Source organism: Coccinella septempunctata, chromosome 1 (genome assembly GCF_907165205.1).
Source record: "Coccinella septempunctata chromosome 1, icCocSept1.1, whole genome shotgun sequence".
NCBI classification, from domain to species: Eukaryota; Metazoa; Arthropoda; class Insecta; order Coleoptera; family Coccinellidae; genus Coccinella; species Coccinella septempunctata.
In genome coordinates, this window is record NC_058189.1 from 8,432,598 (window position 1) to 8,445,788 (window position 13,191).

Sequence of the window (13,191 nt, forward strand, 5' to 3'; positions counted from 1 at the left end):
GTATGGAATGAATTTGTTCAGAATATATAGTGTATAAGATTAATTCCTTCCCTATGAATTTACACTATGGGTTTTCGAGATTTGATTTTTTCAAGGGTTGAAAGAAGCTTTTAAATTAAAAACTTTCAGTTTGATTAGGGTTAAATTTTAAGCTCGATCATGAAACCGGCCGTGGGTATGACATTTGGAAAAAGAAATTGATGCTATGCATAAAGTGTCAAATTTTTAGGTTAGGAAGAATGGCATTTTGGATGACGTCACTGGAGGGAAAAAACCTATCTGTGATATTTACCTTTTAAATTGTATGAGTCAATATTGTCGATGATAGTATTGAGTATCAAAGTGAAGTCAATGATAATAGTCAATTTTCTATCATACTTTCAAATCACCGCTAAAGGATAAATTAGTTATTTTTGTATCTAGTGCGCGAAATGCTACTTTGGTGATCGAGAACTGATTTTTTTCAACGAGGCGCAGCCGAGTTAAAAAAAATAGTCGAGATCACCGAAGTATTTCGCGCATGAGATGCAAACAAAATTTTTTCTACAAACGTCAAAAATATTATTCTAAAATAAGTAACATGCTTAGCCTAATATGAAAAAGAGTATTGAAATTTCAGGATCAAGTGCTGTCACCTCTACGGCAGTTGCTTGCGAATCAAAAATGGATAGTCTTATCCAACTCCCAAATCTACGATATCACGAGCTGAATCTGAGATATCTGGTTTAGGAATATCTAATTATTGGTTCGTGCACTGGCTGCACCATTAATGTTAATATTGTGAATAATAAATTAAATTAGGTAGTGTTAAATTTTCTCACAATTTGAAAGCCTTAATTTTTGTTATACATACATTAATAAATGAATGATTTCTTGGATTTTTGCTTGATTGAGGAACATGAAGGTTAAGATATAAAAATCCCATATAGTTTACATCCAGTGTGCGAAGTAAGTATTTCGCACACTACTTCGCGCACGGTGTCATGGTAACGAAGCAAAATGAAAAAAAGGGTCACTTCGCATATTTTTGTCAATGCGCGAACCTTGTCATTTTTTGACGTTTGTAGAAAAAATATATTATTAATCCTGTGATTATAATCACAGCACGAAATTTTCTCAGAAAATTGATAAGGATTTATGACAGCTACTCGAAATCACGAAACACTTGTGTGCCCACATGGTCCTGTCAAAGTCAGCTGATCCGAAATGCCTTATAGTCAGAAGAAATATTCGTAAAAACTAACCTCTAATTTCAATTTCGCCGATCTGTGAGTTCTTTCCGCAGTGTTCTGAGCCTGGCACGTAAAACTCGTATTGTGGTGATCCTTTCTCGGTGTCAATTTCAGAATGGACTTGGCGGTAAATCTTCTGCCATCCGATAACTCCTCCACTATGTATTCTATGCCCTCCGTCAATACGTTTCCCATTCCGTCTATCCATGTGATTTCCGCGGCAGGCTTGCCACCGTGACTTATGCATTCCAGTTCTATTTCTCGGTCCTCGGTTGTTACCAAATAATCGCCCTGTACAATTTTTGGAGGCTCTGGAGGAACCAGGACTGTCAGAGTCGCAAAATGACTGCGGATTCCTAGCTGACCCAGTGGCCCTGGTAATACCTGGCACTGATACTTGGCATCATCTTCGAGCATGACAGGGTATATTTCCAAAGAAAAATCACCTGAAACAAATTAAATTTATGTGGTTTTCAAAACGGAAGAACAATGATATTATATTATTTTCGTGAAAAATATTCGTCCATTCTTGTTCTTGGACAATATTAGACAGTTTCTATGTAGATCATCGTGATGTTCCACGAGAATGAAGAATAACACATCTGTGGATCTTTTAAACAGGCTTGTATTCAGCCAAAGTATCCAATTCTTCAGATACTTTTTAATTTCTGAACTTCAAATTAAGTGTACTTGAAAACGGCGCATTATAAGAGAAAATATAAAGAATACTTTTATTCTACAAAACGTTCAAATATTCATTACATAGCGTCAAACTTGGTAAAGGAAAAAAGTGTTGCTTTGACCTCGAGAATCTACTGTTAAAATATTTGTACTTGTACGAGTCTAACCCCCGGGTTTCATTCAAAGATTGATCGAGGAATCAACGCTTGATTAACGAATAGACGTCAATTTGTTTTCAATCAATAATTCAGTCATGATCGTTCAGAATATAATTCTCGTATCAAATTGAGATGTTCATACGTCCAATCAATCATTCTCAATTGCTACTTCCTCAATATATTCAGATATTAAAAGGTTTCAGTGATTTCGTTTGTGAAATCGAGTGACTGTCAAATCGTTGATCGGGCAATCAAAGTTTTATGAAACCCGCTGTACGTCTCACACTGTATGAAGCATCAGTTAACACATAATCCATACATCATAAATAAATATATAAAAGGTTTATGACTTTTCCAAACTCTCCAGTAATTGAAAGCTGGAAATCGAGAAATATTTCACTGACGCCTAAAAAGTTGAAATCATTCATAAAACCCTGTATTATTCATAATTTTCACATAACTATGAATGTGATAAACGTGTTTCGAATCGTATGACCATTTCTGATGCTAAACAAACTCCAACTTCCACTTTGTCAATATCTAGTTCTGAACTTTTTCCCTAAGGCCATTAGTGTTTAATAAAAAAGAAGGTTTCTCTTCATTAACTCATGCTATGAATGTAACATGAGGCTTAAGTGGAAAAGTTTATTATTTATACCCTATAGATTGGGCAACTTTAAAACAGAATATATTCCAGAAGTTCAGTTAATAAAGTTATTGTGACTGCCTTAGGGCTCGGAATAATATACATCATGGGACCCGTGTTTAGACAAAAGTTGGGATAACTTCTTGCATAATTAACAGCGCAGATAGTGGAATAAACTAAAGAAACGATAGGAGGAGAAAGTTGGAAAGATACGAATTCGCAGTTGTGAGATATAAAACTTAAGGGTGTCCAAATGGATGGAATAAAAAATTACTTATTGGAACTTTAGCATCTAATTGACAGTTTGAGAGAGATCAGATAGATACACTATGGATTTCTTCCACTTTTCTTCATAAATATCTAGATGGTGACAGGCTTTTTTCTTCTTCTACTCTTGACTACTCTTGAAACAAACAATCTCAATTTTCCTTAAATATAACCTCCATTCACGTGAAATGTTTTAATACTGATACCACATACTGTTTTTAGAATAATGTGACGAAATGTAAGATATTGATCACGAATGACAATGCAGAATAGGTCTTAAAGCTCCAGGAAAATATCCCCCGGTTTCACAAAGCTTGATCGGAGAATCAACGCTTGATTGACAATTTGACAACGACAATTTGTTTTCAATCGATAATTCAGTCATGAGCATTCAGAATGTCCTTCTTGCATCAAATTATAATCTATAAATGTTCAATGATTCTCAACTCCTACTCCTTCTCAGAATTGAAAAAAAGTTTCAGTGAATTTGTTTTGGAAATCGAGTGACTGTCATATCGTCGATCAAGCAATCAATGTTTAATGAAACCCGCTATCATCAGACAAACACACTGATAATTTCTTTATTATGCCAAGTATAATTTTCTAATTGGGATATTTTTCGATGCAAATTAATAGTTTCTCGATCTAGTAAAACTTTTTTGTTCATATTTATGATCTGCTCAATTGAGGGGAACGGTTCAAAGATGTTCAGGAATAATAAGTCATCTTGTGAAAGTTGCAGCTTTTTTCAATTTATTCAATTTTCCTGTCCGCAGGGACGCGTATTTTCCACAGGTCGAGCACGCTGACATTGGGCTGCCTGATTTAAAAATTCAATTAATGCTTATCGAAACGGTAGACGATAACAAGACTTAAGGTTCTATCGAAAGCTGAAGCAATTTTCGTTCACAAATGGAAAGCGACACGGAAGGCAATGAATATTATTTCAGGCTGGCGGTTGAGTTTGACAGCTCCAAGAGCTAATGGTGGTTTCTAACTTTTATTTTCATTGTTAATGAGGAAAATACGAAACTGGAAAAGCGACGTCAATGACGGTATATAAAAATTTATTCAGCGAGAATCGATTAAGTGACGAAACTACCCGGTGAAAAATATTTGACGTACATTTTAGCGTATGATTGATTGGCGGTTTTTTACAGATCGATGTGAAATTCAGGGTGCTATTATCGAAGCCACACCTATTAAAATGAAGACAACACATTTTTTTGATATGTATTTTTACGATTTTTTTTTAATCTTGGACAAAAATAAAAAATCCTCCTACTGTTTGTCCCATCCACAACAATACACTTAGATAACTAGTCATACAATTAATTCTCCCAAAAGCTGGAGTTTTTGTTAGGGATTCTATTGAATGATTAAATGACTTCATCCTATTATTTTGCTTGGAAATTGTTGTGGATTTTCTCTCCCAACATCTAAAACCGCAAGGAATAGAAATTTAAAATTATTTGTAGAAAAAGCTTCACAAATAAGAAGCTCTCAAAAGAATAATGATGTTGATTTTTCGTCTGAGGAAGCAGTTTGAAAGAAGCTATGAAACGTTGTGATCTTTCGTATTATTTCGTATTATTTCAGCAACACTGCTGTGAAAAATCTACTTCTGAAAAATACATGCCTAATGTATAACTTTTACGGGAAGCGAGCTCAGAAGAGTGAGGATTCCTACACTACGTCTTCTTGAAGATTCGTCCTGCTTAATCGAAAAAAAATATCAATTTCGGCCTCCTCAGGAGCAATCTGAGCTTTTTTGAAACTCTTGCAGAAAGTGGTACTTGCCAGCACGAAACTCTGGTTTGCATCGTTCGGTCAAGCAGTTGAGTGCGGACAAGACACTTTCCGCAAGAGTGGAGAATAATATTTTTTCTTCAAGGGCTTGAAATATATAAATATATCCATTACACGAAGCAAATCAAATTTGATTCGATTAATTCTTATATAATGACAGACATAATTCTGCATGTCGTTACCCAAAGATTATAGAGTAGAAAGATGGGAAAGCGACTAAAGTGATGTGAGCGCCATCTGTGTTTCAAATGTGTTACTAAAACCATATAAGTGGTTAAAATATAAATTTCAGGGCCATTTGCAGAAACATATGAAATTTTGTAAAATTTCAGATGCTATATCAGATAATATGTTTGATTCTTGAACCACCTCTTGTTTATCTGGCTCCTTCTATTTGCTGATTATTATATTTTTTTGTCAGGCCCGGATCTACGATTTTTTCTGACCGGGGCAAAAATTCATGATGGCGCCCCCCCCCCCCCCCTTCTAAGGTTCGTAGGAAAAATCTAATTGCATATTCGTCATCGCTTTCAACCCGAGTTATTTTTTTCACTAGTTCGAGGTCGTATAGATTATGCAATTCGATTTTTCCTAAGATGAGTACTTTGGGAAAAAAATCACTCTTATTTTTTTCCCATTGTTCCATCAGAAGATATTTTTTCTCATTATTCCTTTAAAAGTTATTCTTTTCCCAAAATACTCCCAAAAATTGCATATTCGTAATCTACGACCTCGAATTAGTAAAAAAAATGACTCGGGTTGCCATCGTTCGAAAAATAAAAAAGTTTGTATTTACAAGAATGTCGTTTGCAACCCGCCCTCGTCTATCGTTTTTACCCGCGCTTCATGAACGAAATTATTCCGAACAAAAATTTATTTTTTTAGCTATATATGTCGACCCGGATCATTTTACATATTAATTCAAGGTCGAAGATCACGAATATGCAATTAGATTTTTGGAGGATCTGTATTTTGAGAAATAAATCACTTTTAGTGCAAAATTTCGGAAATATTCGTCAACTTTGAGGAGCTGTAGCAGCTAGAAAAAAGGCACTAGTCATATGCTGTTTTTTTGGTGCTGAATTGGTTCTTTGCAAATATAAAAATCCACACTTCATTCATCTATCACGAACAGTTCAGATTTTATGAATTTTTCCTCGAAGGTCCAAAATTTCCGATTTTCCATCGACCATAACTTGAAAAATGATTTTTTTTTTAAATATCTGTTTGCATATTCGTGTTCTACGCCCTCGAATTAGTGTACAGAATGAAGTCGGTTTTGATCGGAGACCAAAAATATTTTTCAAAAAATCGCCAACTCTGTATATCTTTCATTTTGTGACAAAATTTTAAAACACTCAATTTCGTGAAACTTTTGTATAAGACATTTTTTTGTACCTCTCTTAGTAACAAAGTTAAAGGGGGGCTCATATTATGGTGAAAAACTCGGTACATCTATGGAAAATTTGAAAAAATTTCAATCTTACCGATTTCCACCAAAATTGGTGTTTTTACTAAGGCATAGATTACGAATATGCAACCAGAATTATGCTGAAAGGATTAGTTTTCAAGTTATTGTCTATAGAAAATCGGAAATTTTGGCCCTTACTTCCAGATGAGAAGGCGATGAGTCGGCAGGCAAAGAAATTACTGCTTGCGACGCAGTGTGAACATATCAGATCTTTCAACCTATTTCACCCAAGTGTGGCGGTCATTCGTAGATGACTGAATAATATGCAGTTAATTGATCCCTCATTGATTTTAGGCATAGTGATGATATATCATGTTTCCATTCTACACTTTCCATTTTAGAACTAGGAAATTAATTTTTTCCGAGAAAATCAAAAGTAAAAAAATTTTAACCTCTGGTTGATTTTGGCGCCCCCTTGAGCTGGCGCCCGGGGCAAGCGCCCCGCTTGCCCCCCCCCTAGATCCGGGCCTGTTTTTTGTATAATTTCTTGGCGGAAACCTGAAAATATCGTTCGAAAATTATTGCTTGGTGAAGAACTGTGAATCAAATAAAATGGATTTTCCGAAATTAAGTTTTTTACTTTACTGAGGTAAGTATTAAAGCTCGTAACAAGTGACTCGGTCAGTCATTAATTTTATTTTCAGTGCTCCGAAGTGGATTAAATTTTCAGGGTGTTAAGACAGTGACTTGAGCAAACACTAATGACTACACAATGTGCAGTGAATATTTTACTGCAAGTCAATTGAGGAATGATTATACACGTAAATTGTTTAGTGCACGAAGCATCCCTTGTATGAGGGGCTCATTTAGGGTAAATTATGACTTTTATACGTCCATTCAATGATTCTCAATTGCTAACTTCAATATATTCAGAAATTAAAAGGTTTTATTGATTTCGTTTTGGGAATCGATTGACTGTCGAATTGTTGATTGGACAGTGTTTTATGAAATTTGCTGTGAGTGTTTTGTTCATTCATTAATCGATTTGTATATTGGGTCATAAAGAGAGCCATAAAAACAACTATATTGACGGTCTAATATGTAACTTACTTTTGTGTCCTATTCACAAATTTCAAAGCTCTATTTGTTGCCAATTTTTTTACATTGCAAATAAAATATAGAACATTCGACAGCGTTTTTCATTGCTATGAATTGATTCCAAACAATGTTCAGATGAAAATTAACATCCTGATCACAAAACAAAACCATATTTTTGTTTTGTTGCTCAAAATGTTTCTTTTCTGGTATCAACAGAGTCCATATTGAAATTCAATACCAGAAATGGAATTTGAATTTCATAACAGTTTTCTGTATTGACACTACGTTTTCATCTCCATCTCATTGTCAAATGTGTGAAATACAGAACTAAATGTAGTCGATTGTTAGTACTAGAGATACGAGGGTGTTTCTTATCTTTCTACTCTATAATCTTTGGTCGTTACCACCGTTATCTCATCGTTTTAATTTAATCTTTAACATATGTGTGCTGAAAAATCCCCTGCTACTTCTTTCCAGCACGCAAATACGTGTTTTTCACGCACTGCTTGGAAAAGTGACTCTTTGCAACTCGAAATGCGTGCGGAAAAAGGGTTGAACGAGCACGCTTGTAGAAAATGCCGTTTCAATCTCACTAAGAGGGAGAAACACCATGTAAGGCAAACTTCAGACTGAATAGTGCATTTTATTCAATATGTATAGATATAGATAGTGTAGTCTTGACTGCTTTGAGGTATGAATTAGGAATGATCGGCTGGGGCTTGAACTTCACCTTCCTGAAATACATGAATTATTTCTGGAGTAGGTCCACTTTATGGGTACCTAGGAAAATACGATTCCGAGATGTGAAACAAGATTACTTAGGTGCAATAAGACTCAACATAATGCCGAATTTATTAGATTTTACGATGTAATCTGCTGAAGTTGATCTAATAAATGATTAATAATGTGTCGTCCCTCCGTACAAGGAACCGTAAAAGGGTACCTTCATTTACAGCTTTCCAGTCATCACATGCCCCCATAAATTCCAGGACCCGGGACGGCCAATAATATTATTATTTTTTACGACATAATTGTCTGTGATGGCTTTATCTCAGTCTGCCAGGTCCCGCGGCAGCACTTCAGACTTGTTATATCATTGGTTATTTCCAGCTATAGGGCCTGGTCTCCCGTTTCAAGATCCTCAGCCTGACTGTCTCGGATAATTCCTCCCAAGGCGATGGCGATATTTACCCTTAACCTGTCGTTTCAGATAACACGAACTTGTGTGTGGGTATATTTTAATGTAATAAGTTCGCCATTTCCCTAGTCTTATCGCAATCATGCGGCAATAACAATGGATTTCCTGAGGATATGGATATTTTAAACCAACAGAACTCTTTTCTTGCTGGCAGTCGGTTGGCCATGGAAATTTGACACATTTCAATCTGTATAGTACGAAAATGTGAAGTTATGACGCTTGTCAAAACATTTTTGGGTTTTAAATCAACGCTTCAAGTTTCTGTTATTACGTATTTTATAACATACTCGAATCTCTTCGGAAAATATGTGACGAACATAATTGAAGTTTATGCAAACTGATTGAAGGCATATCAAATCCAGTTATTTGCATGGAATATACAAGAGATTAGTATAATATCATAATATGCAAGAGCTTGAGGAGAGTTTATGTTTGTTATCTTGTTTGGCTAAAGGTTGAATACGTTACATCAGTTGTAGATTTCAAAAATATTAACCCGAAGATGAAATGCATATGATGCAGTGGTTGGGAATAGGTATCTCCCGAAGGAATTAACAGATAATTACAAGAATGTTAAATTCTTCAACAAAAATCATTTTGCATCCATATAAGTAAAAGGAATTAAAGGAAGTTTCAATCAAGATGAACTTCACCTTTGAACAAAAATTTCACATGAATAAACAATTAGCAGAACAACTGGCGCTATTTGTGGCTGTTCATCTTAATGCATTGATATAATAATAATAATTAGGTATTTATTGGTAGCTGAAGACATTTACAAATTATAGTAAAAAATAGAAAAATCCATTTTCGGGAACTTATTCTACGATGTCGTTCATCGCAAATCCTGTAGTAAACTTTTCGCATTAATTCACTCAAACATAAAATTCTCAAATGCCACCACATTTTTGGGTGTCCCAATAGAAGTAAATTCATTGTCATCCTCTTCATTCACAATCTTTCTGATTGTTGAAATATTCAGCTGAAATATAAGTGGTTTAGATTCAGATGAAACATAATATAAATTCTCTTACATTGAATATGTTCGCTACCGTCCGACGTATTGTGGATTTTAGAATATCAGGGTATAACTATTTGAATGAGCGGACCTGAATTTTAAATAGCATTTCCTGAAACCCTGTCTCTTTTTTCAATCACTTTCGGCATTTTCGTAATATTAATTGATATAAGTTGTGGCAACAGCGTTATGACATTGACGCAGGGGCGGATGGGCTACCTCGAACCGGCCCGGGAATTTTCTTCCAGACCGGCCCACTTCAAGAACGAAAAAAGTACTTTTAAGGTGGGGGTTCAATGGAGTAGCTAGCATGAGTTACCATGAAAAAAAAAATTTTGATGAGCAGCCCCTAAAGATGGCACCAAAAGCAATTTTCAAATGTTTTTTTACAATTCAGAAAAATGTCAAAAAATTGAGCAGACATTTTGTGGGAGCGAGAAGCCAATGAAAAAATTGGGCCATGTTCCCATATAATTGCAAGGGATATTAAAGAACACCTCTAAAATCGTTTCGCGAGAATTTTTTTTTTCTTATTTAAACAATACTTTCGAGAAATTAATTTTTGATTTCCTGCTTAAGTTAAAATTTTCACCTAGTTGGCGGATAGCATGCAGACAACCACCAAAAAATTGGTATATAGAACAACTACTCAATTTGATTTTTGTACATTTTCTGGTTTCTAAGAAGAAAATCAAACATTTCTTTTCATATGCTTTCTTCAGGAAGCTGTATATAAACATGGGCTGCTCAAAAAAAAATATATTATAATATATGAAAGACCCCACTGTTTTTCGACTATAAATCGACTCTTAAATTAACTACTTCTTTATAATCTGCATTATGTTAGTTTTATATTTATTTCAATCCATTTTATTCCAAACAACTCTGAGTAAATAGAATCAACGAAAAATGCATCTATGTTGTCTATAGGTATGGTTGAAAAAATGAAAATTTTCAAATTTTCTCACATTTGACATCAAGTATTTTTTGAACCATACACAACATGGATGCATAGTTTTGATTTCAAATTTCCTATAGCGAGCAAGCTTCTGTCAAATAATATTAAATAAAGTAATAAAGTAAAGTTTGGTAGTGTGATATTAAAAACAGAGGTTTAATATCACATAACTAAATTTTACTTTCACACCCCGTGTCCCATGGACTGGCAACTTAAAACATTCGTATAGGGCAAGTTCAGCATAATAATCATACAAACACGTGTAGAGTTTTTTGCAACTTCTATATTTCATTACGTTTCAAGCCACCCTGTTTATGCCAGTTGTTCAGGAATAATTTATTTTTATCAATATTATTTTCAAAACTTATTGAAACATATATTTATTGGTAGTTTTCCCAACATTCATTTCGAATTGGTTTTCAATATTTGTAAAAATAAAAATATCGACGTCAAATATGTTCCGCCGAAGACAAAAAAATGGTACGAACTGACCAGCCCTCTGGCCCAACAATCGACCGGCCCACCGGGAATCTTCCCGGTTTCCCGGTGGTCCCATCCGCCCCTGCATTGACGACATTTCATGAGTGCCAACCTTACTCCGTTCTAGTTACAAAAACTTGAGAAAATTATTTCATCGCCAACCGACTGCTAAAATAGATGCGAATGCAGTATACCTACATGGTCATTCGTCATTCCATAGATCTCAAACACTGTCAATCATTGGCAATGATTATATGGGGGGGGCACCCATAGGTTCTGGAGGGGGCACATATAGCTTGATAGCTTCTGAAGGCTTTTTTTAAGGTTCTTGATACTCTAGAATCTAGATGATATTCTAAATTTCAAAAACAATTCAAATCCGATACTAACTAACAAAGGACGTAATTTTTCGAACCGATTTAAAGACTAATACTAATACGAGAAATTTTCAGTTAATTCGGTTTCTAACAACGTTTCAAATGAATGCATTATAATTCATGGCTTGTTCATGCTTGTCCTTTGTCATTGTTTTATATCCCTGCAGCTATGTGTCTGAAATTCCATCTGTACATTCTATCATTGTATGGCGTACACAGTTGATTGGAGAATTATTTCTGTATTTATAACTGGAGCATCCGCCACTCCGAATCCAAACATAGTTCACAGACAATTCGAACGATCAATACATTATCGGATAAGTATTTAATTTGGATTCCGGAAACATGGAGCACCGATTGAAACATTAATAAATATGAAGTCTCTGAGAATGATTGTTGCATGGTATATTACCTACGCGTATACAAAGGTCAGGCAACGGGACATCTAGGGACAGGAAATATCCCATGAGAGAAAGAGAGAGGAAAGTTAGAGATAAATCGCATCAGTTAAACAAATGAAGAATTCTAAAACAGTTTCCCTCGCTTGAACTTTATAAGCTGTGCACAATTGATATAAAATAGGTAGAACAGAACATCTTATATTCAGTCACGTTATTCGTCTCTTCATTTCGCGCCTGGTTTTGTCTATACATCTTTGTTCAACTTATTTACCTGCCACCTCTAGACAATTTTTGCCGAACATGTATACGGGATTCGCAACGAAACTGAGTGGTACATCTACGGTGGCTGGATTCATAAAGAGCACCAGAAGTTCGAACATTATATTCCTCCGAATATAAAACTTAATCAATATTTCTCAGCAGTGAATTGATTAACGTGGGTATGATTAAGTTTTTTTTACTCATTACACCAGGGTTTCATTAAGCTTGATCGGGGAATCAACTCTTGATTGACGAATAGACGTCAATTTGTTCCCAATCGATAATTTAGTCATGCTCATTCACAATATCATTCTTGCATCAAACTATGATGTTCATACGTCCAACCAATTATTCTCAATTGCTACTTCTTCAATACATTCAGAAATGAAACGGTTTCAGTGATTTCTTTTGAGAAATCGTGTGACTGTCAAATCGTTGATCGGACAATCAAAGTTTTATGAAACGCGCAGTTACTCTAAGGATGTACCTTTGAGTATTCAACTCACTTGATTTTGATACTCAATGGCTGTACAAAAACATGTTGTATGGAAAAATAAACTGTAAAGTTATACGAGTATGAACCATAGTTATTCAGCTATTGTATTTCCTATGACGCCAATAGATTCGAATTAAGTACAATATTTCGCGTTGAGCAGATTGAAGTGCAGAGGTATTCGGATGTGAAAATTTAATAGGATCTGCATATTCAATTTCCCAGTCCAAGTAGAATTAAGTCATTTCACGGAAGTTTATTTGGTACAATTAGACCTCCAAGTGTGTATTCCGGTGCATGGAATATTCTCCAATTAAAACCAGACTAGCATATCCCACAAAACACGTTTTAATATCTCATGGAAGTATGTTTCTTCCGTCCCAGTTTCCCTTTTGAAATTCACCTCGATATCTGGATTGTGATAGAAAACTAATTGGTTCGGTGTTTACAAAAGTCGTAATTTCGATGAAAACCTAAGAGTTTCCGATAAGTCCGATGACGTATTTTGTGCAAATTATTGAACACCTAGATTGGCCATACATTCGAATGATGGTGTCTCTTGAAATACAAAACTTTAGTGTTAAAACGAAAATAGATAAAGCCTAAAGAACGCGAAAGCATTCAACACAGTTGGTCTAAACTGTCTGGGAAGCGTTTTATTGTGAAGTAGGACAACAAAATCGATTTATACCATAATCCAAAT

The 13,191-nt window shown here is 35.0% G+C and overlaps 1 protein-coding gene across 2 annotated transcripts in view; it reads right to left on the bottom strand.

Annotated features, from left to right (window-relative positions):
• LOC123314026 (irregular chiasm C-roughest protein-like) overlaps nt 1-13,191 on the bottom strand; it is a 185,472-nt gene that overhangs the window by 31,952 nt on the left and 140,329 nt on the right. For both annotated transcript variants that reach the window (XM_044899139.1, XM_044899142.1), the window contains exon 5: nt 1,245-1,678. In XM_044899139.1, coding sequence (XP_044755074.1) covers nt 1,245-1,678 — 434 coding nt within the window. The remainder of the gene's footprint in view (nt 1-1,244; nt 1,679-13,191) is intronic.